This window comes from Cyclospora cayetanensis, unplaced genomic scaffold, assembly GCF_002999335.1.
Source record: "Cyclospora cayetanensis isolate NF1_C8 unplaced genomic scaffold, CcayRef3 CcayRef3_contig_204, whole genome shotgun sequence".
NCBI classification, from domain to species: Eukaryota; Apicomplexa; class Conoidasida; order Eucoccidiorida; family Eimeriidae; genus Cyclospora; species Cyclospora cayetanensis.
The window spans coordinates 8,548-36,477 of NW_020312153.1; the positions used below are offsets into that span (position 1 = coordinate 8,548).

Here is a 27,930-nt window from a genome sequence, read left to right on the forward strand (position 1 = left end):
AGGAAGGTTTGAGTTTCTCAGGGAGCAATAGCTTGCTATGAAGTTTCCACTCAGTCGGAAACCAGGTCTCTTCCTAAGGAGCTCTTGGATAAAGCGCTCCAGAATTCATGATATGACTTTTGGAATCGTGCCACGAAGAAAGAATGCCAGGATTTGTGCGCGAGGAAGTTTCTTAGGCGAAACGTGTTCAGCAGCGTTGTTGCGCCTAAATGCTACAGGGTGGATTGGAGGACAGGCGCAAAGAGCCTTAAGACGACCTTCAGGCAGAGTTTTTTTGCCTCTGGCGTAGAACAAGTTCAAGTGTATAGCGGTCCTTGAGCCATATATGGCTCGCTGCACAAGCAGTGCGCCCTAGCGAGCGTCCTACGCACTTCAACGATGAGGAAAAGAGGTCTACGGCGACGTGCCAAGGGGAGGAAGCCTCCTAAAGAACTGCGCGACAATCTTCCCCCTTCCCCCCGCCCCCCCTTCGCTACGCACGCTGAATGCTCTAGGTTCCCTACAAAGCAGATAGACGATAGCTCAGCAGCCATCAGGGCATGCAGTAGGGCGCGTCATTTCTACGAGGAAGGCATGTCTATCCTCTCGTGAAACCCTGTGGAGACATCTATCACGTCTATGCGATTTTTATACGGTTCGTCGTCACCTGCAGCGAGCACACAATAGCGTCGCACGGGAACATGCGCGCTGCCCCCTGTCCTCGGAGGAACCTCCATGCAGCCATGAGATACACCGCGCAGACAGCTTTTCGTCCTCCCTCTCGATTTCCCATATCGTGTAGCTAGAACCCTTAAGACGTGTCTCTCCAGCCAATTCGCCAGCTACTCACTCCCACCGAGGTCAAGAAGCTGCCTCTGCCTCCAACTACCGAACTCAGTCTCGAGTGGACAAAGCTACCTGCCCCTTCCCCCCTTTATCTCCCACAATTCACTGGGCTCAGCCCCAGCAAAGCTGCGCTCCAAAAAGCCTACCAGTGACGAGGATCTTCCCCAAACTAGAGAACTCCTCAGCCATCAGTCGACCTGCAAGCACAGCAAACGAAAAGCAACGACGCACGTCGCGCCTGCATCGCCAGAATCCCCCCGAACGCCTCGCGCATCACATTTCTGCTGTCCCTCCCCGCTTCGGAGGATTGCATTGTTTCTCCATGGGAGTCAACTGCATCGCGCAGATCCCTGGCGTTGCGCGCGGTTTTCGAGCTACACGCATACCGTGGGCTGCACCCCGCCCCCTAACAACCTGCTGCTGCTGCAAGATTTGTGCATGCATGCATGCACAAATCCTCGGTAGGGTCGAAAACCTACCCGATCTGAATCCTTCGAATCGCACGGCAAACCTTCTCCTCATAGAGAGCGCGTGGTGGACGGACAGCACCATCTGCCCCTCCCGATCAAACGCCGCAAACATGAGGGCATCCGTCAAGGGATCTACCTGGAGGTACACCGGATCGCCTAACGCGTCGCTCCCCTCAGACTCCGTAACCACAGGGAGGCACTGAGAGACGTCATCGTAGAATCCATCCAGATACGCGTATGCAACGCATAAAGAGGCAAGGCCTTCGCCTTCTGCTGCCCTGCTCAGACGCCGTCCTGCAGTATCGAGCGCCTCCGGGGAGAGGGAGGCATCGTCGCTACGATTCCCAGGTGTCTCGCCACCTATTCCTCGCGGAACGCCACCCTCCGAGGTGCCGTCTCCCGTCGATTTCTCTTCGCTTGCCGCCGCAGAGACCCCTGGAAAGTCCACATTCAAACCTTCCCCCGAGTCGGCGTCTGACAGTCGCCGCGCAGCCGTCGGCACGCTCGAGCGCTGCACGAAGAAGACTCTGCCGGCAATCACGTCCACCGATATCAATTGAGGCAGAGGGGCCCCACAGAACTGCAAGAGAGCTCCCGCAGAACCCACAGAACGAAGGAAGGGCCTCTTCAGCGCCTCCGCGGCGTAGCCACTTATGGCCGCCAGAGAGGTCCCAGTAACCACTCGGATGCATGCTGGCGCGTTCAGGTCGGTTGCTTCCCTCGCTTCTCTCGGGAAATCTGCAGAGCGCCTTGTCTCAACCAAGCCCGTGCAGGTCCACGAAATCGGCGACAAGGTTCTCTCGGCAGGCACGCCGCCATGAATGTGGGATCCATTGCAAGCAGCAAGCGGCAGTCGCACGAGTGCGAGGAGGCAGTGATCGTTGGCTCCCGCGTCGCACCCTGGGAAATCGCCGTGTCGGTACAGCCGAGTGTCTCTGTACACGCCGACCACAGAGGGCAGCTTTACGCCACCCACCTCCGTCTGCGCAGCAACATGCATCTTGGGGCCCCATGAACTCGTGGACTCCACTGCCCAGGACCCCCTTGGGGGTACCGCCTGACGCAGACTTGCCAGAGGTTCGAATACGTCAAAGTAGCCGGCGGATGGCGACTGGGAGCCACCTCCATGGGAGCCTTCGGGAGAAACTGGAGTTTGCAGGTGCTCGCTGGAGGCAGCAGCGGGGAAAACTGCATCCCCGGGGAGGAATGCCAGGAAGGCAGAAGTTAGCACCGGACCGGTAGCCGTATTCCCACGCACCCAGAGGGCCCGGTTGACGTTCTGGTGTATGTACACCACATCGAGGGAGGCGGCTTCCGGGGACAGGAAGGGGTCGTTCTGCGCACAAAATGTGCAAAGACAACTCGCAAATCATTCGCGCGCGCCTCAGGAGGCCCCGAGACGCTTCTTTAGATGCGTCTGCAGACGGAACTCTTGCGCTATGGCGTGGATTCAACAAGGCTGAATACCGAGCCATGTCTGAGGTAGACTCAAAAGACCAAGCGAACTGTTCTCATTTCGCACGTTGCATTCGCTGCTACACCATGACGCACATCCCGCGTACGGATAACGCCTTGACTGGCGTGTGTACAGACACTGACAAGGATTCAAAAAATGTCTTTGGGGCCCTTCGCATGGAGGCAGAGACTCACCTTGCGACGCCTCCGCTGATGGTTGTGGGAGTAGGTGTCTTGCTGCACACGAATGAGGAAGAATGTTGAAAAGAGGAGGAACAAGGTCATAAAAAAGCGAAGTCGATGGGCCCTCTGTTCCTGCTGATCTCCTTGCGTGGTGTTCAAGGGGTCACCGACCATCATTTTCAGTACGCTGCGTCTGGACCTGGCTCAGATGGGGTGTATCTGCAAGGAGAGACTGGAAAACGTGTCGGTCATTGGGGGCGAGATGCGGCAAAACGCTGCTCTTCGTTTTCCGGCGAATCGGCAAGCAGAAAGACAGCTGCTGACTTGCAGCTCCGCACGGCTGAATGATGGGTACGAAGCCTACCAAGCCACGGAGGGCATATGACAACCCTTATCTCGAACCTCAAACACGTTCTACGGGCAGTTTCTGTATGGATTGTACGGCTGTCGGAAGAAGCCTGCCTGCAGTCTGCGTTGTCTTGAAGCCACGAACCAGCCTGCCAGCAGCCGCGCGAAGCGAAAGGATTTTGGAGGAAAAGCAGACGTCTCAGCGCGAATCTGAAGAGGTGGTACTTACGGCTTGCGACTTTGCGTGCAGGATTCGCCCCCCCCCCCTATTCCTGTATGGAGGCGGTGCCGCATGCCAGGATGATGAACTCCTCACTGAAACTTCCTCAGCATTCACGATCTCATGTCTTTTTTGTGTCAAGGACAGTGTGGCGGCACTCCTCATGTGCAGCGTTCTACGGGAGAAACGCATAATACGGGATACATGGCGCGCATACGGTCAAGAGGAAGCACCCGAAACGCATCACCCCCTTTCTACTCGAGAGAGGAAAAATACTTTTAACAATACCGTCAACAGGGTTTGCTCGTACACACATAGGTGCCTCATGCTACGTCTACGGCTCGTAGTTGGGGGAGGGGGCCCCAGCCCTATGACTTAGTACCTCTCTATCGCACTTACGGCGATATTTGCCTTTTTTTCCGTCCTTCTCATATTGCATCCGTAGATTGAAACCATTAAGGGGGGTTCTCTTCTGCTCACCCGTATTTAAAGCCCGTTCCCTTTTTAGGGCCTTGCTAGTCCACGGAGAACCTTACCTCGAGGGGTCCTTCTCCTAACTTTCTTCTCCTAACTTTCTTCTGCTTCCTTCCTTCTCGCTTGCATTCGGCGAAAAGGAGAAACAGCGGGAGGCCCTGCATGCGCCTGCTTTGTTGGGGAGGATCTGCGTATCCCTCGCCATAGAGGCCCCCCTTCCTTTCACAGGGAGTCTGCATGCTGCTCTGTTGCTGCAGTGACGCAGCAGCGTGAGAGGGAGCCTTATGGACGCCGTTCGCTCGTGTAAGGGAAGTGGAGACATTATCTGGCTCGAGGGAAACTCGACAAGGAAAGACACACCGCTGCTACGGCGGGCTTGCCTTCCGCCTACGTTGAATGCCAGCTGCAGCGGAGCCGAGGCGATTTTTCTTATCCGGAGACTGTCTTTTTTCCTTACGGCGAGCGACAGCAGGCAGATCAAAGGGCTTGGGGGCAGACGAGGCAGCACCATATAGACCGCACACGACCGAACAGACAGAGACAGACGAGTTTTTTTCTCACAAGCGCCTGTCGTATCCTATTCTGAGAACCATGCCCGAATGCCCTTTGACATCTGAGATGAGGCTCTCTGGCTGTCCACTCGCACGGGGTACAGACAGCGAGTCTGGGGAAGCAGAACGAGAATGGGGAGCTGCTGCTTCTAGCAACATCCAGGTGCCTCCAGGCCTCTCTACTGAGCGGGCTTCTTCTTCAATCCCCTCGAAGGAGGGGCACTGGAAATATCCCTCTGAAAAGCAATTCTACACGGTACGGAAGCCTTCTGTGAATTGCACGCTAGAGCTAGCTCAGCAGCCGATGACACTCCCCCTTCACAGCGGTCTGTAACGACAGCTGGACGCGGGGTCCTGCATGTGTGTTTTTTCCTCCAGTAACCCCCTCTTTCGTGTGAAAAGGCTTCTTCTCTCCGAGCTAGAGTCTGCGAAGCATGTGACTTCCGCGCTTTCCCTCATGGCGTTGTTGCTGTGTCTGTTTCTGAAACCTACAGGCAACCCTAAGGAAGGGCCACGCAGTTGGGGCAGGGAGCATGCCCGCAGTGGTAGCGATACACAATGCAGTGAATGAGGAAACGTGGCGTCAGATCAAAGAATGGGAAGCGCTGCATGGAGACACTTGCGCAGCCTCGAAGCTGATCCGGTTCGTAGGGAGGCCGAGCGAGCTGAGCCTCAAGGCCAGGCTGAGGCACTGGGGAGGATTTGAGCGGCCCTTTGATAGGCATGATTGGCTTGTCGACAGATGTGGGAAGAACATAAGGTGAAGCCTGCTGCTTGCCACTCTGCTTTCTCCCATCCAGACGTCTTTTCCATGTGTGTGTAGTGGGATGCCGTTTCATCGCTACGGAGCACATCAGAAGCGCGGCATGCTCTTTCCTCCCTACTCTCGCCTAGTCGGCCTCCTGTTCTAGCGTCCCTTTCTACGCAAGGGACATATGTGTTGCAGGGGCACTTCGAACTTGCTAGAGTCGAGGTGTTTTAGTGGCATGACGCAGTCGCAATAGGCAGCGCATATATGTGCATCCACTGCTCCTGCAACCCTTTCGGTGCCGCCCTTTTGCAGTGCTTGCTTGCTTGCTTGCGCGCACTCTTGGATCGGGCAGGGGTTGTGTGTGTGTGACAAGTTTTGGGTGCCTATGAGGAGAAGTGGAGGGTGCGTGTATTCTGAGGCTCAGGTATATCATTGACTATTACGATGGGAAAGGCGAAGGAGACAAGGTGTCGATTTGTGTTGACGTTCGGCCCGACTTGTCTTCTTTCTGTAACGCGTGGGACAGAGTTCGGATGTTTTTTTTAAGGTCTCGTGTGGGGAGCTGGCTGATGAAAGGGCAGCAGTAGGGTGCCTCGTTCGTTCTCGTGTAATGGTGATCCGTGTGCCCTTGCACCACTAACGAGTCTTTCCCAATGTCGCCTGCTCTAGCCTTATTTCTCTTTCTCTCTCTCTCTCTCGAGCACATCTCCTGGTGCTGCCTCCTTAAGCATCAGGCCCTATTGCCGCTACAGTGGAGGGGACGCGTGGCCTACTTGAACGCTGGTGACAATGCTATATGCCTGCGTCTTCCACTGGAAAGCATCGAAGCTCTGGAAAGCATCGAAGCTCTGGAAAGCTAACGCCTCAGAGAGGAGACCCTACCCACTCGGGGAGGCAGCGGCAGTGCCCGTTCTCCTGGATTTGGCCGTTTGACAGCAAACAAAAGTTGGAATACCGAGTGCGCGACAAGGAATGGACAAAGAAAAAGCGTGATTTCACGCACAAATACGGAGAAAAATCGATGAGAAGGAACAAAAAGGGCGGAGCGGAAAAGGCTAAAAGACAAAATTGAGAAAGCAAAGAGTGCGGAAGGATCAGAGGAACGAAATACAAGGACTAAGGCACAGCACCAGTACACAGCGGAACAAACATGGTGGTGTGTCTTCTCGGCTGTCCTCCTCTTTCCTTTTATGAAGCGAGGCCTCTGGCCTCTCTTGACAAATGCGTATGTCAATTTGCAAGTCTGGCGTGTGCCCCTGCCGATGACGCTTTGCAGCAAGTTTTTTTCGCCGTTTAAGCGGTCAATGTTTACATGAACCGGGAGAGAATTTCCGTTAGGAAGCTCTTAGCATGTTGCTGCATCGTCTGCCTCCAAACCATCTCATTGAAGCGCTCAATGACTAGAGGATGCCCGTCATACATACGACCGGCAAAAGCTGCACATACACACCCCCGCACACATGCAGCCCCAAAGCCCATACAGCCCAATGAAGAACCCTCACGCAGCACGCCACGAGGAAAACTGAACACTTGATGAGATCAGGAGCACCCGCGGAACTGTCTTTATCAGCATCACACAGCCCCCGAATGGCGCATGCGTAGGCACTCTGTGTGCTGAGGCTAGAAGGGCCCTCCTGTCTTTTCTGCAAGCGTTAGAGTTAGCGTGGATTTCTTCTTTCAGCATGCAGCCTCCGAGCATTTAAGCTTATGAAGTAATCAATGGCTTCTGCTGCCTATTGTGAAGGGAAAACTCTTTTTCCCGTTTCTAGCGTCGCTGCCCCTCCCCTCCCAGTACATGCGTCCTCTATATCCCCCATGTTTTCTCTCTCTTTCCATGCTTCTCGCAGTCTCCTCCCTCCCTTTCGCATCTCGTGTGCCTCCCCTCTCATTGTGGATTCACTAGAAGCATATTCGTAGCGTACAGAGGATGCACTTGTCCGCTTGAATGCCCGTGGCAAACTGCACATAGATATCTCCCACTTCAGCAGCTGGCAGCTGCTTTTCCAGCTCTTTCGTGATAATCAGAGCAGCCAGAACGTCCTGCCGCTTGTTGACTTCCTCTAAAATATCCGACAGCGTTTCCTCCAGCTCCTCAGCTGTCTCTGCTTCGGGCACAGGATTCGTTATGCGAACAACGCGCGAGGGTTGCTGCGGATTCCACAAGACAGCATATCCATAATCCCTTCCACCTTACACTTGCACACATTACATGCATGTGTACATACAGCGGCAGCGCTTCGCCGAAGGCCTTGGAAAATCGACATCATTGTAGAAAAGCAACACGAAGATATGTTTCAAAGAAGCATCAGAAAGCACTCAGGCGTGCCAGTGGCCATATTTTTAGCAATTCCACACAGATTCGCTCATCGCAAGGCAGAAGATGCAACTCATAGAAATCGTTCATTGCAGTGCAGCTTGTTCCTTGTTGCTGGATCGGGTGTCTCCCCCCAAGTCACCACACGGGTGAGCTGTTCTCGTTCGTCTTCTCGCGAAGCCGCCCCCACGGAGCCGCTTCGAATTGGCTGCTCTCACGCATCCTCCTACACAGTTACCTCTGCCTTCTCTTGCCTATGCCTGCGGAAGTGTATACATCTAGCGATGAAAAAGCCCGGCAGAAAATCAAGCACCACGGCAGCCATCCGGAGGGGAAAGCTGAGTTCGTAAGCATACCCCATGCAAAAGCTCAGTTTGTATTTGACACTGCAGCAGCTCGACGGGTAGAGATCCTTGCTTTGTAAAACTTGTGGGGCTCTTTGCCAAGAAATCCCTGCGACAGAGACACCCAAACACTCTACCCCGTGGAGTGATATCTTCAATTTCACCCCGCTTGCCGAGCACAATGTCAGACGCTGTGCATGCGATGCCTCTACGCATGTCTCTCCTCCTTATGTACATGCGAACAATCAGTTATGCTAGTCATCTACAGCACAGCCACCTACGCAGAGGGGCCAGACCTAAAGGGCCCCTCCTGGGCAATACTCCTCAATTCGCCCAATCCCTGCAGTGTACAGACAGCAGCCCCTGTGTGGCCCTCCTCACGCAATAACTCTTCTCTGCGCTTCCGAAAGAGAACAGAGAAGGCGTGCAAGCATCGAACTATCGCTTGTTGTCTCTGCAACCCCCACTGCCGCTGCAACGCTCTCCAGCAAAGTCGCATCCGCGGCTCTGAGCGATCGGAGAAGCGAGCACAGAAAGAGACACACACACACACAGACACAGCCATGCTTTGCACACGACCACAGCCGACACCCCAGAAGCCCCTCTTTGCTACAAATTCAAGACAAAAGGATGCGCCGTTGCAGCCGGCAAGATCCGCAACGCCCCTCGACCACCATCCCTCCTGAACAGCGAGTATGCATGCATCAAGAGACAAGGCAAAGGGGAACAGCCACCACGCCACTTGATCCTTCTGCTGCGGTCTCCCCTTAAGAGAGGCCTCAATCAGACCGCAAGCTCCCCAGTACTGCTCCGCCATACCCTGCCACTTCCGCAAAGTTGACTTCCGCAGCATCCTTCTTCCATTCAGTTGGCCGATTGATGCGCAGTTGCTGCCCCTTCCAGAAAAGAGGACTTAGCAAGAGCGCCGCCTGTGCATCCTCTACAGTTGCCATTTCAACAAACCCGTAATTGGATCCTCTTTCTTTTGAGAACCAAACGTGAAGGACAGGACAGGCTCCGGCGCCGACGTGCTTGCCCGTTCTCTTTCGCAACGCATCCCAGAGAAACTTCTTCAGATCCTCTTCCGTTGCGTCGAGCGATAGGGGCAGGTTGCCTAATAAGTAACACATTTTGAAGAAGCGCAGACGCCACATCAAGGCGGTCCTTGCGCTCCTGTTGGCAAACTTTCACTCCCCCTCCGTAGCTACACAAGGCCATCCATATACATCTGCGCATTAGAAAATACCTTCGTGTACGTGATTGCACCGAAACATGCATGAATGCGCCGGCGATCACCATATGCACATCTGCAAGGCTGCCGCTGCTTGGGGCCATGACGGGTTCAGGTGTCACGACAGCGCCCATCTGTATGCGCATGGTTCTGCGATTTTTTTGCTACACGCGCATCTCTCGGCCGTTTCGCTTCTTTGAGCTTGTGCCTATGCCTAGGAGTGGAGAACATCTGACCGAGGCTACTCATGAATACATATATGTGTATGCGTGCTTATTTCAGAATCCTCAAAGGCACTTACCAACGTGCAGCCTTCTGGCCCTCCGCGTTGCGTTCATGTGCTGATCAAAGAGACCATCTCCGTCGTTCGATTTCTTGACCCACTGGAATCCATCCCAGCACACTTGCTGAGATCCCCCAGGACGGCAGTACCTCTGAATTGTTTCATACTGCAGCAGAACGGCAGAGGGGCCCCCGTGGGGAGAAATGGGGCCCTAGAGGCGGTAGGCAGGAAAGCGATGGACACCGAACACCATTCTTCGAGAAAACCGGAGGGTGCGAAACAGAATGCAAGGATGATTCGCAATGTCGAGACACCCGGGAAAAGGCTATCTACCCGTGAGTTTTGCAAAGCCCTTTTCATGGGCCTCGCAGACTCTTGGCATTTGTTACGTGTAACACAAGTAGCAGCTGCCACGCGCACACCGTCGTGCAGGTGGACGTGTCAGGCGCCGAAGAAAAGGACACAAAGGATAAATCGGAGACGATGCGTAAAAGAGCGAATATATATATCTTGGCATGTGTGTCAAGATACCTGTCTCCTTCTGCGTGCTCTCTCACGACTCCTTGATCGTCTGTATTCTTCTTCTGAATCGACTGAAGGTGAATACGAGGGGCTCCTTCTCCCTCGACCTCCAAACCTTCCCCAGGAGGGAAAAGGCTGGCGTCCTCTGCCACGCACTCCCATGCCACCCCCCCTGTTACCACGTCGACAAGGACCGCGAGTTGTAGGAGAGCGCCTTTCCATGTGATCTCCTCTTCCGGTGCCTCTGTCAGTGGGGTCCCAGGAGCGCTCCCTAAGTCTTCTTCGCCCTTCGCGCCACTCAGCCTCTTCTCGGCGATGCAAGAACCTTCGTGTATGACTCCGAGAGCGCCTGCTTCGCATGCATCTCAGTTCGCTCTCTTCTCTGTCCAGAGACACAGAGGAGCTCATCACTTGACTGGTGGGGCTCTCTGTGGGGTCGTTCCGAACCGAATCGCTGTGGCTGCTGACGCTCCGGCTTCTTTGAGCTTTGAGACTTTTTCCTCTGGCTCTCCAGCCGTCGCCGTGGGCTGCTTGCCAGTGCATGAGGCCCCGACCATTGCTGCTGGTGCTGGTGCTGCAGCTATTCCAATTTATGTAGTTGTTTTCGCTGTCAGGTATACCTGCGTCGTCTGGGATCGCCCCATCATCTGAGAGCATGTGGTGGGATCCTCCGGCGGCTTTTGTCTTATGGTAACCGAGGTGGACTTTGAAGGCGACTCCCTGTGCATCGTGGGGTTCTTCAAGGGCGCACTTCGGTCCAGGAGGGGGACTAGGGGACCATTGCCCACCTTGATCGCTGTACATTCTGCCTCTGATAAGCATTCTCATGGAAACAGCTGTCTAAGGCCCGAGGCGTACGGTTAGCCGCATGCGCTGTACACACTAGCCAGGCCGGTCAGACCACCACAGAAAGTTTTGATGTGGAGGTCACAAGGAATAAGTCGGTAGAAATACCTGAACGGATTATATTGCAATCATTTATGACAAAATAAAAAGGTGGAAGCGAAAAGTAACTTGCACAACAGCACGACAAAGTACCTTCACCACAAACCAAATAAGTGACCTTACAAAAGAAACCGATAAAAGTCAGTCCAAGGGAACCAACAGGACAGAAGCATAAATAAACTGCATGACAGAAATAAACATGACAAATAACATGCGAAAAAAGCATCAGCTATGGAAAAGTACCCTCACTTAATTTATGAAACCCACAGTTCAGGCAACCACACACACAGTCCACTGCAATACACTGGGCCCCCCAGGGTGGGAGGCGGGAGGTGGAAGAAAACACAGCACTCACCAACCACAACACCGGTTCGCTCCAGTTTATACTTGTGGCAGTCGGATAAAGATGAATAATGGAGTTTCATTTTCCCCTCCGGCTGCTGGAATTACTCGCAACACACTGCCGTCCCGCCTTTGCAAACGGTTTGTCGCGCCCAGACAGATCACGAGCAAGTTAAACCCAGTGAACAATTCTGACGCAGCCGGCGACGAACGAAATTTCGACACTTATTAATACTGTATTTTTACTTAATCAGGAATTAATAGAGAATTGACCTGTTTGTTTGGGTGTTCGCATAGGCTTTTTATTTCACATTTCTGCTAGTTCTACACAAGTGAACGCACCGGTGTGTGTAAGCGCTGTGCTAGATGCTTTGTGCAACTAGCTGTGAGTAGTCGGAGTGCATAGAGGGTGCAGAAACGCTCACTTTGACTGTCCCTCTTTCTTTGTCTGGGAAACCTTGGGGCCGCGCGCGGGGAAGGGAGGAAGCCTTTACATATCCACCCAGGTTTTCCGTTTTAGGACACTTAGCTCCCCAAAACGCAAGCTCGGTAGGAAGGTATTGAGTGAAGCTTATGCATTCTGTAGCACTGTGGGGCTACTAATGCATCTTTGTTGCAGCGCACTTTCTCTCAGTAGCTACTCTTCCTTTGCACCCCCATCTCCCATTCGACCTAGCAAGTACTGGTGAGTTATTTGTTCAAATGGTCCAAGATCATTTGTAGTTGAAGCAGTATCCGTGTGCTATTATAAGTCACGAACGTGATTCTACCAACTCTCCCAAACAGCTTGGTGCATCGGTCAATCCACACAAAGGCAAATTTATTTGGTATCTCAGAATCTAGAATTAAGAAACTCCCCGGAGGCAGCTTTGAATTGGCTGCTTTGTTATTAATCTTTGGAATGCCAAAATCACCGGAGTGGTCTGTTTGGATTTCCCCCCCTACTGCAAGATGCAGTGCAACCGTTCGACCCTTTAGGCCTAGGGTACTGTGTTCTTCCCTGTGTGTACAGCATATTACACAGCATGGACCGCAGCTATATAACCTTTGAAAAGATTGCTTTAAAGAAGCCGGTAGTTTTTTTGCGGTGCCGCTTTTTGCCGTTTCTCCAATGTTTTGTCACTTTCTCACTACTCTGAAAGTGCCTGACAGTCCCTGCGTGAACCAGGTGGGGTTGTTGGGCCCCCAGAGAACTGATAGTGCATGAGAAGAGAATTTAAGACTGGATGTGCGCATTCTCGTCACATCGCATGCACAGTGTGTTGCTATATAGAAAGGGAGAGAAAGAGGTGGAGAGGTTGAAGGAAATCCGTGGCCTGGTTGCCTGAGCTGCCTGTCAGTTCTCGTAGAAGGCACATTTACTGTCTTTCGTAGCGTGGCGCCGACTAGAAACAAAAGCCAATAATTTACTGCTGCACTGTACTACTCAGCCCGAGTTGAAAACCATCAAGTAGCCATTCAGCACGTCAAGGGAGGCCTCCCTCAGTGTCATCACAAGCAAAACACAGCTCAAAATAATATGCAGAATCACGGTTCAACGCTGTTTGTGAAACGGGGAACACATACGGGCTGTGGTCGGGGCACTCGGGGGTAATGGTCAGATTTGATATCCGCTGTAGCCGCACTCAACAGCTCAAGCGGAAACAGTATTGAAATTTCTCATGGTATCCACAGGATCTCGCGCGTAGACATTTCGGCACCCTCTCTGCCGTGGAGAGTGTGCCGAAATGTGCATGTGAAGGGAAACACTACAGCGGAGTTGAGCATCCGGTGAAGCGGTGAAAGAAAGGCAGTAGCGACGGCCGCTGCTTAGCACAGTGCCGCATCATATCCCACAAATTGTGGAAAGCCTCTAGCTCAACATACAAATGCGTGCCAGCATTCGCCTAAAGCCCCCCAGCTGAGGCATTCCTATTATAATATATGTACATGCTCTTCTGTCGTTCTTTGCTCTCCTCTCAACAAGTTCAGGAGAATCTGTGTCACTACAGTGAGACCAAGCAGCCATAATCGAGAAATATCTCCTCCCTCTTCTAAGGTCCTAGCCTCTCCTTTGATAGACAAGCAAATAAGCCTCCAGGAAACAGCTATTTCACCCTCAGAGCACCTCTGCTTTCAAAGAGTGTGCGGTTCTGTGAAGATTGAAACAATACTTTACCGTTTGTGTATTTCCATCCGTAGTCTTCGATTTACTGTACCTGCTCAGTCAAAAGTACTACTTTTGCATGAGTAAACATCGAATACCTTTTCCTGTGTGCTCTGTCTAGATTCGTCCCTTTCTTTTAAAAGAATTGCGCGACTGACACTTCCCAAGTCTTGACTCTTTAGTCAAAACGATTAATTGTGTTTTTTGTGCGTTTTTAAGTGCCCCGGATAAAGGCTTTCTCTCCAATCACAAGTACGCGGGAAGGGACTGTAGCGTGCGAAAGCTGCACTTACACCTTGTAATAGTCCACCTATTTTGAAGAAACAATTACTAAAGCATTAAGTAATTAACCTATCTGTCTGTTTCTCTGGTTTATTGCGGAGGACTGTTAGCTCAACGCAAGAAAATACTTTGTTCTGTGCGTGTGTACTAGATGCTTTGGGCATCGGGCTGTGAATTGTGGAAGGGCTTCGTGGGTGCATTCGCGCTCAACCGTAGCTGTCCCTCTCTGTTTATGTCGAGAATTATGAGGGGCGCTTGCATGGGAATAAGAAATAGTGCTTTATCAAGTTCACAATGAGTTTGTAGTCGAGGGTTTTCCACGGACGCTTAAGCTAAACCGTCACAAGGATTAAATGGATTCTTCTGTGTGAAGAGCAGCGCAAAACATGCGTTGTTACTTCCCTACTCTTTTGATTTCTTTGCCTTGTGTTGCTTTCCAGAAGCCGATTTATTGCCATGCTTGTCTCCCCCGCCTTTTGTTTCCGCCTAGTTTTCCCGTGTACAGGCCGTCTTCCTCTCTCTACTTCCATCTCAGAAGAACCATGCTATATTGCCAAACTGTCGTCGTTTTTGTTTTACGCAAGAAATAAATTTTAATACTAACTATGGGGCTTCCTTCACTAAATCGTTAACCACAGGTCCCCATAGTCATGCTCACACACACAGGCACACTTCACTAGCTTGAGCAGAAACAGCATATGCATCCGCAAAAAATCATAGATAAGCAGCCACCTGCCTTTTAGCTGATAGTTCACATCTCGGCACATGCTTCTTTGCTTGTAAGGCTGATGTCTGTCTGACTGCCTCGTTCATAAAAGAATTGATCCTTAAATTCCACCAGCCTCAGTCCGTCTAGCAGGTTGCCTTGTGCCCAGCTTTTTTTGCCCGATTGCCAGAATTTATGTTTACTGTAGAATAATTGCACGTTCAGCACCTATCAGTTCTTCTCAGAGAAATTTACCATGCATATCCGCGATGAGAGCTGCCTCCAGCTCCTGTAGGAGAGAGCTTGTAGCGTCCTCTTGACATAAGTTTGCGACCAGTACTAGCCAAGGTGATACTGTAGCGAACAATGAGTACTGTACATTGGTGAATTACAGGCTGTTTGAGTAGATGTATACTGTACCTGAATAAGCCCTGCCCCATGCGGGAATGGCAGTCTCTGCTTGGAAGTTATGGGAAGGATGCCAGTTACTAGATAACATTGCCGAAGGAGGCTTCTGTCATCTGTATCGGGATGTGACCCGAGCATTCACCCCATCGCGCGTTCTCATGCTCTTTGTACCCAGGGCACGAAAGACGCTTTTTGCACGCACGGAGCTTTGTATGTAAAGACACGCAGCTACCACCTGCAAGAACAGGCAGGTGTGCACTCTAGTGCATGGCTCGACTGCACCAAGCCTTATGAACATACATTAGACAAGCTCGTTGGGTCGTCTACTACTACCTAGGCTTGCCTTGGCAGGATGCAGGTTGCAGAGTCCCTGTTTGAGGCAGTGTAATGGGCTTGACTGCACTGTAGATGGGGCTGGCGTAAGAATCGTTTCACTATAGTTAGGGGATGCGCTGCTTTATTTTGTGTGCATTGTGTGCTACACACGAGCATGGTTTGTCGCTGCACTGGAAAGGTGTGATGTGAGCTTCTGGGCTGTATGGCAGCATGTAAGTTCGAAGACCGTTCGAGAGCGCAGACAGGAGACTTTTTACGGCTATTGGTATGATTTCGAGGTTGCTTGAATCCAAGTGCGGAGGCCTTGCCTTAAATACATCGCTCCTACCCAAAGGCTGTAATGCTTCACTCAGGGTCTCCATAGAGAGAGACATTAGCCCCGAACCCAATGCAACAGGTTAATAGTAATTTCTGGAGTGGCCTTTATTACGGAGGCTCATTCGGGTGTCTCTAAAATCTCACAGCTCAACGGTCGGGAATGGCGGGAGATAGAGGGACACCGAGGGTACACCGGTGTTGTTGCAGCGTAGAGCCTCGTTGGGTGTTCAAGCTAGTTGCAGATACTAGCAATAGTCGGCGCACAGGTCCTCATCATTGACCTTGGTCGTCTGATCCGCCCAAAGTGCCGTATAAGAACAGCCAGATTTTTTTGCAATTAATTATTTCCTAATGCTTAAAAGAATATAAGTAGTGCAGTAGAAAGGGCGAAGTTTAAAGTAGCCTTCTACAGAGCAGGCGTACGAAGTGGAATCGCCTTTTGCCTTTGGACACTACGCAAATGGTAAAGCTGTATTCGTACTTTCAGAAGCCTAAGTACGCGCCTCTAGGCGCCTTGGGGCTATGAAGCCCAGAACACAACGAGACGCTGCCGTTCATGTATATTTTTTCCAATCGACAACCCAGGTTACTACACCGACCTGACGATCGGTGCCAATCCTCTGGAGCTCGAGCAGCCGGATGCGAGCTCATGAATAAAGTGTATTCCCTGTGACTCTTATGGCCTTTGGGACTTCAAAAAAGCATTTGCGCACTCCCCGAAGCGACTGACGTTCGGCGAGTGCAAATCATGACGCGTAATACAGAGGTCTCATGAGCATAACCCCTCCTGTCCATGGTATTCAAAAGTCCCTGGTTTCGGGAATGCAGTATTAAATCTCAGAGTACCATTTTTGCGCGTTGGTGATCTAAAATCGAAAAAGGACAAGGATGGAGACCCTACTGCCAGCTGGTGCATGCGCCACCTGCCTCACTTGCCCTGCCGAGTCCGGCAATGCCAGCTGTGCATTGTGGGGTGCTGAAACAGCCTAGACTAAAAGTGGAGGGTGATTTTAATTAGTTTTTGCGGCGTTGGGGCCAAGAAGATCCTCTCTACCGCTTCTGATTCCCTCTTGGTGCGCCCCTTCGTTCCTCCGTGGTCCAGGCTCTCTGTTGCTTGTCGCTTTTGTCGCTTGAAACCACATGTAGCCTCTCTGTTTCTCTGAAAAAGAGGCTCTCTTGTAGAAGTTGAGTAAATGAATCGTCCTCAGGGGGGCCCAGGGGCCCCCCCTCTCCGTGCCTCCTGGCAGAGGTGTATCCGCGAGAATGACTGCTCCCCAGCGACAACCCCCGAAAGCTTCCGGAGCCTATGGAGATCCTTAAGACGGCTTCTTCGGCCTCTGGTGGTGGTCTCCGCAGTGCTTTTATCTGCCGCAGTTCCTCCTGCGGCATGCCTTGAACCGTCTTCGTTCTCTGCTGCTGAGGGAGGCATCGCCCAGTTTCCCCTCGGGCTTAACGCCTTTCAACGCGCACTGAAGTCATCATCAGACAGCGACGTTGCCGAACCAGTAGCATCCGTGTCAGAAGCACCAGCAAAAGTAGAAGGAGGAAAGGCCCTGACAAAGCAGATCTGGAGGGCTGCCAAGCCCCCTGTTGTTGTCGATTGTACGGCCGACGATCTGGAAGAGATACGGCAACTCCTTCTGCACACTCCTGAATATCCGGTGAAGTATCAATCGTACACGATGCGCTCCTTTTCGATGTCGCCTCACTTTTTCGACATGTGCGTTGTTGCGAAGTACTTGGGTAGCACAAGCAGTGACGAGGCCGACACTGAAGCGGATGAGGAGGAAGATACCCCTCGCCCAGGAGGAATTATTGGGGTGGTAGCTGCTGCAGAAATGAGTGCTAAATCTGCAAATATCCTGATGGTCGCTGTGCATGAGAATTTTAGAAGAATGGGCCTTGGTGAGCCTTCCCAGATCACCGATCACGATTCAGGAACCAGCAGCAGCCCTGGGGCACCCTGCATCTGTTGTGTACATACAGTGCAGTCTCTGATGCACTCATCAGGGTGCATCTTGTCTTCCTTGGTGGTGCTTTCTTCATCCATGAGCGCGCCTCTGAGAAGATATTTTCCTGCCCCACCTCGTTCTATGTTGTCATACAGCTCGGAGAATGATGAAGGCCGTTCTGGAGAAAGCGACGCGTCTTTCTCTCACTTCCGACCAGCGCGGACCGCTTCTCTCTGACACGATGCTGCATGTGTGGATTTCGCAATTGGCACCTCTCCACCTGTACATGTCCATGGGCTTTGGACCTACACGGTACATTCCAGCGTACTACAACACTCAGGCAGTCTCAGCAGGCTATGAAATGCGCATGCCTCTGCCATACCAAACTCCTGAGGAGGCCTATGCCAAAACGATTGAGCGGAAAGGTCAGCGTACACCAGAGGGCGATATCAAAAACTCGGAGAGGACGCGGTCCAAACCTGTACAGAAGCCTCTACGGAGTCTTCCACGGTATTCAAGGTGCAAAACCTCGGCGCTTTGGTGCCTATTTGCTTTGATTTTTGCCTCAGGGTCTGAGCTGAAGTCTTTACAGATGTCTCTCGTAGAAGCAGGAAGCACTCGCAATATTCACGGCTCAGCTGGTACACACATCCACATCCACATGATGTGCTGAATACACATAGATGCACATGCCTACCTATGCGCATGCTTGCATTGAACACATTCACCTATATCCTGAATACACATATATGCACATACATACATAGAAGCATGTCTTCCTAAACCCTGCTGTCTGTATGCAAGCAACCTGTTTATTAAGGGAATACGAGTGGCAGTACTTGATTTACGCATTCCACGGATCTTTCGGCTACCTTTGGGGCCCTCCTTGGCGCGTTGTACTTTCGTAGTAGTTGCTGTGTATGCATGCATTTGCAATACGAAGCTGAGTGATCACTCTCGACCTTGCTTTCAAGACGCGTGTCTCTTGGGCATGTTGCGGCTTGTCATTTTCCACGTGCCGCGACGTGGGCAACCCGTAACTGAGCGTCCTTTTCCCCAATCTTCTTTGCTTTGCGCATGCATGTGTATATATGTGTATGTGTGTGTATGTGTGTGTGTATGTGTATGTATTTGTGTGTGTGTATGTGTGTGTGTTTGTGTGTGTGTATGCATGTGTGTGTCTGTGTGTATGTGTATGTGTGAGTGTCTTTCCACATACATATATGTATATATTTATATGTGCGTCATCTTTACTTGCCTCTGCTGCTTGGCTGTCTGTGCGTACAGCGGCTAAGGCGTTCGAGTCTCCTGTCATTGTTAGCTTCTCCACGGGAGAAGTCGAGACTACTGCGGCAGTAGAGCGTTTTTTGAGTCAAGTGGCACCCAATGAGTGGTTTCCCAGCCAAATTCTAAAGGAGATTACGGACTCTCCACTTCCACAGCTCTCATTCATAGGTACACTGCGGGGGCAGTCAGTCTCGTTGTGAGCAGCTTCTTAGAACGCAGACCTTTTCGCCTTCCTCCTTTGCAGTTCCCCTGTCTGCTGCACTGCTCGCTCCGCTGCGTGCCTAGCAGCTAGCCAGTCAGTGTTTGGTGTTCAGATGCTTCTAGGGCTAAAGGCCTAAATAGTGGTCGTTTTTCACGTCTCGTGTCTCGACAGCTTGTCGCCTCATTATTACTTCTGCTGCGCGCAGCCTTGCAACCAGACAAGGAGGTTGTGGGGGCTATTTGGGCAAGGGGGGCCCCTAGGAAGGGAGGCGTTCTTGAAGACATCGCCATTCTTATCAAGGGAAACGACGAAGATGGTTTTTTCTGTACGTCCTCGCCGCAGGTGTTGTCGTGTCTGCTGGTGGGCGTGCGGAGGGAGGACAAGGTGCTAGGCTGGCTTGCGCCTGCGCAGCAGCAGAGGTGCTCTGTGCTGCGAGCCAGGTCGTTGATAGAGAAGCGACGCCTTCCGCGCGAGAGGCCGCTTTGCACTGGGTGCATCTGCCTGCACAGGAGTGGCTAGAGAAGAGTCACAACAGGAGGGAGACTGAGAGGGGCGGGGAGTCTTAGGGGGTTGGAGAAGAGGAGACAGGGGGGGGAGGGCCTCCTTTGTCGACCCCAGCTCCCATATAATAGAGAGGAGAAGCCTTGCACACCTCTCAGGCTTTCAAATGCAAGCAGGCATATGCTAGGATGAGAAAGAAGGAGAAAAGCGCAGCTGGCTTAGGGTAGCACGTCGGCAGACAGACACGCAGACAAATACCGACAACCAGAGAGCGCGTGGAGTGATTTCTGGAAAAAAATCTAGCATCGTTCGTCCTCCCCTGTGTGGCGTTCTGTATGTATATATATATATATATATTTACTGTGTATATATGTATATGTGTATCTGTATGTGTATATGTATCGTCTGTCTGCTGGCACTGGACTGCGATTGCGTTTCGTTTCAGATCTGTCCCTCCTCGATCGCCTTCTCGCTGCGGCGTCAAGCGTCTCCGAGGTGACCGCCGTACGGCGTGTTGTGCCTTGCGAGTCGGTGCAGCTCCTGATTTACAGCTGGAAGCTGGGGCTTTATCCAGTAGCCTTCAACGCAGTTGCGGGTAAAAGGTATAAGGCCTTTCCAGCGTACGAATACACAGTCGAGGCGCGCATGCCGTGGAGTCGAGGCGAGGAGTTGGCTCTCACTCTCAAGAGCCGGCTGCTGGGTAAGGACTTAAGGATCCCCCTGCCCTGCAGGCAGAGGAAGGCGTGGCACATACAGGGAAAGAGAGAATTCCGTTGGCTTGTTGGGAAGGGCGGGGGAGGGAAATGCCGAAAGGCGTTCGAGGTGAGGGGTGGGTTTAGCCTGGATGTGCTCGCTGCGGTCCGTCGGAAGTTCACGTGGTGGTCTTGCATGCATTGAATGATTTTAAGCCCTTTTGCAACTTGATATGGCCCCTCTTTGAAACGCCCTCACGAGGCATGCGGTATGAGAGTGTATGTGTGTGTGTGTGTATACATGTGTGTATTTTCACAGACAGGCAAATAGCCTACGAGCAGGCCAGACTCCGCTTTCTCTTGACGCTGCCGCAGGAGTATTCCGCGTCGCCTTCCGCTGCGTTGCTGCGCGCTTCTGAATCTCCAGAGGTTGCTTTCACGGATGAGCCTGTCTCCGCGAAAGAGGGCACTCTGTCCCCGAAGGAGCTCGCCGAGGCACTGCCTGCACCGACAGCAGCAGCGATGCCTACCGCGTTGCCAGCACAGCATTCAGAAGTTGGAGACTTGGCGAATGACGACGAGAAGAAGGGCCTTTTGGAGGGCGGGGACCTTGCGAGGCTGCAAGGCGCTCCTCCACAAGCGGATTCCAGCAAGAGCAACAGCAGCAGTGGGGGGGGCAAGCCAGCAACAGTGCCTCCTAGAGCAGCGGATGCGGAGATGGTCAGCGCGCACGTGGCGCCTATGCCGTGGTACAGGACCTTTTTGGGCGTCTTGGCAATGCTTCTTCTTTGCGTCATTCTTATGTTCTTTTGCTTCCGTCTGTGCGCGAAGAGACGCACAGATATCCCCGCCAGCAGCAGCCGAGTGACTGTCTCCGACACAACCCTAGGAGGGGACCAACCACGCGGGGGGGAAAAACTCCCCGAGAGGCGTCCTACTGGCCACAATGAAGGATATGCGCAAGTATCGGATGTTGCATCTTTAAGAGATCCTGACAGCGGCTCCTCTTGGTGGGAGCAGGACGACCTTGAGGCTTTCGCTGCACGCTAGTCGCGTATCCTTGCTTGCTTGCTTGCTCGCGCTTCCGATGTCTTCGTTTGTTTCTCTGTGCCGCCTTCTGTGTGTCATCGCACATGGCCCTGCTCTCTCGGCTTCACACTAAAAGGGGGGAGGGGTGTGTGCGTGCATGCATTGTGGGTGTGTGCATGCATTGTGTGTGTGTGTGCATGCATTGTGTGTGTGCACTGTGGGCGGCCCTAGCAACCATATGCATTTCATGGCATGCAGCCTGCGGCGTGCACGCTATGGATTCTTTTATAACTCCTTATTGGCTTTATATTCCCCAGGTCGAAGCGCGTACAGATTTGCGAGCCTGGGTGGATAGCAGCAAGCATTCTTCCGCTAGTATCATATTCTTCCCCACCCAGCGCATGGGCTTCGCCTCTCCGAACAGGCAACAGGCAGTGTTTCTTGTTAATTTATTTGTGCGGGACATCTAGGGGACCCTATATATATATATATGCCCCCAAAATATGTGTCTGCATTAATCATAGCTGCATGCACGCGCGCATGCAGCCATGTGCAGGCAGCTAGGCTCGCCGAGACGAGATACAGTTTAGTCTATAGGGCACGACCCACTCTGCTATTACACTGCCTCTCCGTAGATTGACGTGCATCATTTTCAGTGACATCTACCTTTCTTTGCATGCAGCTGCATAGGATGTCATCCGCATTTAGCCGTGGCACCATGTTCACCTCTACAGCGCTCTGCCTACGGGCCTACTCTATATGCATGTCCACCCCGTATAAAATTTTGTTTACTTGGGGTCGCTAAGAAGCCAGAAGCAAAGACACGCTGCTGCCACTGGCGTTCATAGTAGCTTTGGGGGTAGCGCACGCCTGCGCTGCTAGCTTCCCCGTCGCATGCGCCGCATTCCTTGGGGCCTTAATGCACAAGAGAAAGCTAGGAAGAGCCAAGAAGAGAGGAGAGGCCTAGGAGAACATGCTGGAAGAACAGGGAGGATGTGCCTCGATCCATCGATATACCGCAAGCCGCTCTGGTAGCATATGCCTCTGGGCAGAGGCATATGCAGAAGGGCACTTGTCTGCAGCCAAACCTCACTTCTTACGGCATGATACCGACGTACCAATATACATGAATACATGTATTTTGGCGCGTAGTTGTACGTATCTATGCTGTTTTCCATCGGCCTTGCATGCGCATGTGCCCGCCTATGCATGCACGCGCGCCTGGACGGATAGACTCTGGATTGCACTTTCCATGAAGGCCACAACACACCCTTTGCGCACAGTGCCCTCGTTTCATTCAATGGCTTCAGTTGAATCTTGAAGATCTTCCAGCATTCCCTCCTCCTGAATAACAAAGAACGAGAAAGCTGGAGAACCCATGGCATCAGAAAGAGGAGAAAGGCGACACGGCAGCGCACATGCACATCAGCACTTGCTGAGGGAGACTGAAGGAATGCGCACGCGCAGAAAGACTTGAACTGCGCTCTCGCCTGGTCTTGCTCTACCATTCATGTCATCATCCATGCAGCAGGCACATAGATGCTTTTTTTTCCGTGCATGTGGAAACGGCTGCTCCACCATCTTTTCAGCTCTTATGCTACACTGCGAGCGACTTTTGCGGTCTCGTCTGTTAAAAAAACGCCGATGGCAAGCTCGCATACACACACGTACCCGGCCATCTCCCAATTCGAGACTCTCCTCGAAGCGCTGGGCAGTGAAGGCAGCATACTCTGCATGCGCGAATATCTCAAAGGGCCTGATGAGGAGCACGCAGAAGAAGTGCAAGCGGGCGAGGCATCGCCGCGTACAATAATCGTACAGGCGAGCTCCACAGCTTTTCTCCGGAAAAAGGGGCTGCCAGTGCAGGAAGTTGCAACCGTGTCAGGAGCCGCCAACGCACGTGAAGTTCAAGAGGACGGCGCGTTCAATTGGATTTCCATGAACAGTGTTGATGACAGCTTCGCCCTCATCGAAAGCTCGAAGTACTTGCGCCTTGAGGAGACAGTTTACCAAAAATCCGGCAGCCGCAGGGGAACGCAAAAACTCCTGGCAGCTTATGCCGGAAGAAGAAGGAGCCAGGCCCAAGGCATCGCTCCTGTAGATAGAAAGACACGCATAGAGGCTTCTTGTGGAAGAAAGCGACGGACGGCTGCATGCGAAAGAACGAATTTTCCCCGCAAACATCGGACTCAATATTCCCAAGGAACTGCGGAGGCTGCGCCGGTTGGTGCTGCTATCATTCAAATAAATGGGCAGCCGTCATCGCAAGAGCCCCCCAAAAGATAGAATTCAACATGGCTGCCCCTCTCAGCCATCTTTTCACGCATCATGCATGCTGAACGCTGCGAGATTTCAAAGGGCTGAACGCGCGAAGCCGTCGGCTACCCACTGACGTTTGCACCTGCATCCCCATGGAGGCAGCACTTTCACGCCTCCGTGTAAGAAACGTGCAACAAGAAGTTCTACAGAGGGTGCACTGGGGAGGTAGAACCCCATACAGGCCTTTAAAAAATAATGAGCACAATGCACGGACTCTACCTCCTCTGCCAGCACTTTCCCAGCCTCGCTCGAAAACACGCGCAGTACAAAAACAATGCAAAAACCGACAAGCATGTCCAGAAAAAGGCGCACAAAAGGGGGAACTTAAGGGCATGTGAACGTACACCTGACAAATGAACTCCTTATAACTCTGCGCCTTGCCCTCCCGCATACGCAGTCGCTCAGCTTGAGACTCGTAAGCCGCTTCCAGCTCGTGGTCCCTTGCGCACGCAGATAACGATGTACACATGTCTTTAAATATTATATGCACATACACATACATACATACATTTATTGTATATACACAGATACACACATTTATAATACATGAAGTCCTCCGAAGCAACAAGAGGCACTTACGAGCAACCCAACAAGGTCCATATTGCAGCCTGCTTGAACAATCAGTGAGGTGCCTCGAAACTGAAAAATCTTCCGTGCACACACGTGAGTTTAATGCCAGCAGCACCCCAGTAACATCTCGACCTACCTTAAAAATCCATCTCCATCCAAGTCGAAGACATCAAACCAGAAGCGAAGAGCTTTGGGGAGGGTCACTTCGTGGTACGCCAATACGAACCCTAAAAGAAAATATGGCGCGCATGCATGTGAGAATCTCACAAGAGTAAGTACGTGAGGGGACTGCTACCCCAGTCAATCATTCTTGGAAAGCACCCACGTCTCCTAAAGCAAAAGCTGCTCGTTCATGGCCAGCAAGACTGCCTTAACCCCACGTGCAGCTGAAAGCTGCTGGTGCCTCCGCAGCGAAAGATCGTACAAAATCCCACTCTTGTGAGACCATCAATATTCCTTCGAATAGTAGTAGCATACTCCCACATCCCGCATATGAATGCACAAGCTCGGCTGTATGTGTGCAAAGCTGCCGCCGCTGCCGCTGCCGCTGCCGCTTTCCCCCACGCATGCATGCATGTAAGTGCGATGCATGTAGGCGACGAATCTGTGCCCCCACATGTGTATGCGTGTATGTATATGTATATGTGTGTGTGTATGTATATGTGTGTGTATGAGTGTGTCTGTATGTGTGTGTGTGTGTCGCCCTCACAAATCCAATCCTGAAAGTTCCAATGCTGAGACTTTTCGCAAGAAAAGCGGTGCGCTGCTTGAGAGAAAAGTCGAGCTTCAACCAGAGTGCTCATGCTATGGTCCTGGTATCTGTTTGCACACCCAGGAGGCACAGCCGTAGCCTTCTCCGCTTTTGCAGACACATGCGGCAGAAGAAGCAAGAGCAGCGTACGAGGAATGTAGAGTGTAAAGCAAAATGAAATATGATGAGGGGAGCACGCAGTAGCAAGAGACAAAAAATGCATATATATATACATACGGATGTGATTTGTGTGTGTGTGTTAGACGCGAAACCGGAGCCGCAGTCTCTGCCTCTCTCCCTCTGATTTCCTCCCTATGGAGTCTCTAACAAATAGGAATCTTCCCTAGTGAACAGAAACCTTGTAGGCCTAGTGAGTTTATCACTGAGCCATGGTATATACAAGCCTTACTTGCTGACGTCGCTGCGGTGGAGAAGGAAGTCTTCGTCTTCATCCAATTCGTGAAAAGAGCAATAAAAGACATAAAAATGGTCATAGCTGTAAGCACATACATGCAAACAAGTGCAAGTACACTGGCACAAACACACATATACACAGACACACAGAAATATATATATGTATCTACAAATATACATATATATATATACACACGTACCCATATACATATACACATATATACACATATACACCTGAACATATACACATACACATATATACACATGCACATATATACACATGCAAACATGACCACATATTCATACATACACATATACATGTAGAGATAAGTGAAGCCAGAATCCCCATACAGAGAGGCTTTGCAAGGAAAGAAAAACGAACACGCAGACGGGCATGGGTAGAGGCACAGCTAGACAGTGGAGCAGCACGAAAAGGCCGAGAGGGAATTATTAGAAGCGATGACAGCAGGATGTTTTTAAGGCGCGATTACTTCCTTTAGTCGTAGAGGGGTACACCCGACCTGAAGAACTTCCTGACGGCGCTAAGCTCCATCGAAGGGTTCAAGCTACACCAAACGTGGACCAGTGCGCTGCGCCTTAGATCCTGAAGTGCGCACAAGCAGCCACAGAGAGGGGCCCCAAAGTACAACTTGCAAGACACCAGGCACCATTTCTCGCAGAAAATGCACAGCTCGGGCATGTATTGATTCGAGATCCGCTGGTTGCCGAAGAGGCCCTCCAAGCAGCCCGCTTACGCGCATTGACAAGCACCCCTTGGAGTCTTCGTCGACGTAGAACATGATCCGAGCAATCACGGAGTCAACTGGGAGAGCGGAGACAACAAGCCTTGGACAAAAATCAACCGTCTCTTTCGACACCCCAAGTCGGCTACGTCGTCTGAGCATTTGTGCTTCTGGAAGAGTCTGCGCGCTCACCGTATTTGTGAAGGTACTCTTCGGACTGCGGATCCAGAAGGAATGCCATGTCTGGAGCGCACTCAGCCACCTCTGCGTCTCACACACCGGAGCACACCAAGCGGTGAGAGGAATAGCGCCCACGTTAGCCCTCCCTAACCTCCGGGAAGAGCGCATTCGAAGCCGGCACTCGGTGCAACCAGCTCTGCCGCCTACCGACGATCCAGGGTCGTAAGTCTTCGGGGTATATAAAGGGCCCCTTGATCGCAAGAGCTCCCATGAAGTTGATCAGACTGCCCCTTCTAAGCGCAGGAGCACCTGCCCCGTGGGAGCTCTCCGGCAGTCCATGACTCTCGGGAGAACAGTAGGTGGGGAGGGGAGAGAGGGGGAAATCGCACTGCAAGGAGGGATCTTTTGACCGCAAAACGAACCGCCCACGCCAGAATCTGTGCGCAGAGAGACTCAACACGCAATCGCACTGGTGCTCCCAGGCAGGGAGACGCGAGAGGGAGACGCGGGAGGGAAGGAGTGGTCATCGCAGACGCGAAGATCGCGAAAAATAAACACAGACGATCAGGAGACTTTAAGCCTTTTTCTGAGGCCCCTCCTTGCATCTAGGGGGGCAGACAACACGGAAAGCGCAAGGAGAAAGCCTCACTCCCGCAGCTGCTCCGCTGTCACAAGCCCTATCCCCTCAGAGTCGATTCTCCTGAAGAGGGGACCTGAGCAGGGGAAGCAGCGCACAAAGAGCAGAGCACCGCCTCCTTGGTGACAGCTGCGGGAGATGGAGAGAGGCAGCGCGTGCGTTGGAAGCAGAAGGCTTTAGAGCTTGCGTCTGAGATCCGAGAAACTCTTCCCCCCCTGTCTCAAGAAACCTTCCGCGGCAAGCCCTCAGGAGACAGCACAGAGACGCTTCGCGCAAAACGCTCTGGGAAACACCGACCAGCCAAAAAGGGCCCCAGCCCAAGAAGCGGTTCCACAACTCTCTCCCTGAAGACTTCCAGAGAGAGGCCTCCCCCCTCTACGTCCTCGAAGACTGCTGCAATCGCGGCAGCTGTCTCCCCTTCAATTGACAAGGGAGCCTTCAGGCTGCGCTGCTGTCTGCGTAGCATCTCCACCCCGCAGCAGCTCTCGCAGAGCGCCATTCGACTCCGCACTTGCAGACACCCCTGACCAGCCGCAAGGGCTAAGCGTTCAACATTCGCAGGTCGCCAGCGGCAGCTAGTTGAGGCAAACGCAGCCTCTGAGGCTCACCGAGCTTTTCTGACGACTGCGAGGACGTGCTTGCCAGCGACCTCTGGAGCCTCGGTGGGCCCCTCATGCGCGCGCTTCCCTTCAGCGCGGCCAGAGTCGGCAGCAGCCTGTGGGGGCCCCCCAATTCTCTTGGGCGAGCCAGTCCTTTTTGGGAGCGAGGGGGGGGATTCAAAAGGCTCATTTCTTGAATGCGAAGAGGCCTCAAGAGCCCCTTCAGGAGTGTTTCGGGGAGACACGCCCAGAGGGGTACAGAAGACGTCTCGACCCTCCGAAAGCTCTGTTGGAGTCGCTTGATCTGAGGCTCCCGCTTGCGAGACAGCGGCTCTTGTCTGGCTTCTCGGAGTTCTCTGGGGGGAAGTGGTCTCGACGGAGAAAGGGGCCTCACAGGAGGCCCCTGCCGGGGGGAGGCCCTTTGAGGCCCCTTTCTCCGGCGAGACTGGAGACTCCTTCCAGGCCTTGCCCGACCCCAGGGGCCCCCTTCCTCCTGAGGAGTAATCCCCCATGGACTGCGAAAGGGGGGGCCCCGCTAGTCGCTCCCACTTGGCGATCTCCTCTTCTAATGCCTGAGGAGACACACGACGCAAACTGCAG

The 27,930-nt window shown here is 52.5% G+C and overlaps 6 protein-coding genes across 6 annotated transcripts; 3 read left to right on the top strand and 3 right to left on the bottom strand.

Annotated features, from left to right (window-relative positions):
• Positions 1–560: 560 nt before the first annotated feature.
• Positions 561–3,107, bottom strand: LOC34619572. Its single transcript, XM_026337826.1, has 4 exons — positions 3,070–3,107; positions 2,802–2,871; positions 1,422–2,631; positions 561–655 (listed from the first exon to the last, which is right to left on the bottom strand). Exons 1-4 carry the CDS (start codon positions 3,105–3,107, stop codon positions 561–563), a joined length of 1,413 nt encoding a protein of 470 aa, XP_026193611.1.
• Positions 3,108–4,371: 1,264 nt separating this feature from the next.
• LOC34619571 (probable cytochrome c-type heme lyase) lies at positions 4,372–6,349 on the top strand. The gene is made up of 4 exons (XM_022732856.2): positions 4,372–4,782; positions 5,021–5,286; positions 5,702–5,824; positions 6,214–6,349. Exons 1-4 carry the CDS (start codon positions 4,372–4,374, stop codon positions 6,347–6,349), a joined length of 936 nt encoding a protein of 311 aa, XP_022588510.2.
• Positions 6,350–6,585: 236 nt separating this feature from the next.
• Positions 6,586–10,775, bottom strand: LOC34619570 (splicing factor U2af large subunit B). The gene is made up of 6 exons (XM_026337827.1): positions 9,981–10,775; positions 9,468–9,615; positions 8,742–9,049; positions 7,948–8,028; positions 7,200–7,425; positions 6,586–6,713 (listed from the first exon to the last, which is right to left on the bottom strand). The coding sequence occupies exons 1-6, from the start codon at positions 10,773–10,775 to the stop codon at positions 6,586–6,588; spliced, it is 1,686 nt and encodes a 561-aa protein (XP_026193612.1).
• Positions 10,776–14,838: 4,063 nt separating this feature from the next.
• Positions 14,839–19,461, top strand: LOC34619569. The gene is made up of 5 exons (XM_026337828.1): positions 14,839–15,010; positions 16,262–16,356; positions 16,702–17,412; positions 17,624–18,047; positions 19,196–19,461. Exons 1-5 carry the CDS (start codon positions 14,839–14,841, stop codon positions 19,459–19,461), a joined length of 1,668 nt encoding a protein of 555 aa, XP_026193613.1.
• A 331-nt stretch (positions 19,462–19,792) lies between these two features.
• On the top strand, positions 19,793–21,138 carry LOC113147397. Its single transcript, XM_026337829.1, has 2 exons — positions 19,793–20,096; positions 20,408–21,138. Exons 1-2 carry the CDS (start codon positions 19,793–19,795, stop codon positions 21,136–21,138), a joined length of 1,035 nt encoding a protein of 344 aa, XP_026193614.1.
• A 673-nt stretch (positions 21,139–21,811) lies between these two features.
• LOC34619568 (probable serine/threonine protein phosphatase 2A regulatory subunit B''delta) lies at positions 21,812–27,842 on the bottom strand. Its single transcript, XM_026337830.1, has 15 exons — positions 27,340–27,842; positions 27,029–27,186; positions 26,744–26,807; positions 26,302–26,531; positions 26,107–26,178; positions 25,927–25,994; positions 25,693–25,775; positions 25,167–25,253; positions 24,716–24,825; positions 24,143–24,233; positions 23,783–23,876; positions 23,519–23,679; positions 23,018–23,212; positions 22,789–22,873; positions 21,812–21,859 (listed from the first exon to the last, which is right to left on the bottom strand). Exons 1-15 carry the CDS (start codon positions 27,840–27,842, stop codon positions 21,812–21,814), a joined length of 2,049 nt encoding a protein of 682 aa, XP_026193615.1.
• Positions 27,843–27,930: the final 88 nt, after the last annotated feature.

Coding starts and splice junctions, on each gene's coding strand:
- LOC34619570 (XM_026337827.1), bottom strand. CDS start 10,775: ATGTACAGCGATCAAGGTGGGCAATGGTCCCCTAGTCCCCCTCCTGGA. Junction 9,616..9,980: donor GAGCACGCAGAAGGAGACAG/GTATCTTGACAC, acceptor GTTCTGCTGCAG/TATGAAACAATTCAGAGGTA. Junction 7,426..7,947: donor AAACTGAGCTTTTGCATGGG/GTATGCTTACGA, acceptor TGGAATCCGCAG/CAACCCTCGCGCGTTGTTCG.
- LOC34619572 (XM_026337826.1), bottom strand. CDS start 3,107: ATGGTCGGTGACCCCTTGAACACCACGCAAGGAGATCA. Junction 2,872..3,069: donor AACACCACGCAAGGAGATCA/GCAGGAACAGAG, acceptor TACACACGCCAG/TCAAGGCGTTATCCGTACGC. Junction 2,632..2,801: donor CAACGTGCGAAATGAGAACA/GTTCGCTTGGTC, acceptor TTTTGTGCGCAG/AACGACCCCTTCCTGTCCCC.
- LOC34619569 (XM_026337828.1), top strand. CDS start 14,839: ATGGCAGTCTCTGCTTGGAAGTTATGGGAAGGATGCCAGTTACTAGAT. Junction 17,413..17,623: donor GAACCAGCAGCAGCCCTGGG/GCACCCTGCATC, acceptor ACTTCCGACCAG/CGCGGACCGCTTCTCTCTGA. Junction 18,048..19,195: donor CAATATTCACGGCTCAGCTG/GTACACACATCC, acceptor ATTCTTATCAAG/GGAAACGACGAAGATGGTTT.
- LOC34619568 (XM_026337830.1), bottom strand. CDS start 27,842: ATGGGGGATTACTCCTCAGGAGGAAGGGGGCCCCTGGGGTCGGGCAAG. Junction 27,187..27,339: donor GCAGTCGTCAGAAAAGCTCG/GTGAGCCTCAGA, acceptor GATGCTACGCAG/ACAGCAGCGCAGCCTGAAGG. Junction 23,213..23,518: donor CTGCCTCCATGGGGATGCAG/GTGCAAACGTCA, acceptor TTCTATCTACAG/GAGCGATGCCTTGGGCCTGG.
- LOC34619571 (XM_022732856.2), top strand. CDS start 4,372: ATGCCAGCTGCAGCGGAGCCGAGGCGATTTTTCTTATCCGGAGACTGT. Junction 5,287..5,701: donor AGATGTGGGAAGAACATAAG/GTGAAGCCTGCT, acceptor TCTGAGGCTCAG/GTATATCATTGACTATTACG. Junction 5,825..6,213: donor GTTCGGATGTTTTTTTTAAG/GTCTCGTGTGGG, acceptor GCCGTTTGACAG/CAAACAAAAGTTGGAATACC.
- LOC113147397 (XM_026337829.1), top strand. CDS start 19,793: ATGTATCGTCTGTCTGCTGGCACTGGACTGCGATTGCGTTTCGTTTCA. Junction 20,097..20,407: donor TCTCAAGAGCCGGCTGCTGG/GTAAGGACTTAA, acceptor GTATTTTCACAG/ACAGGCAAATAGCCTACGAG.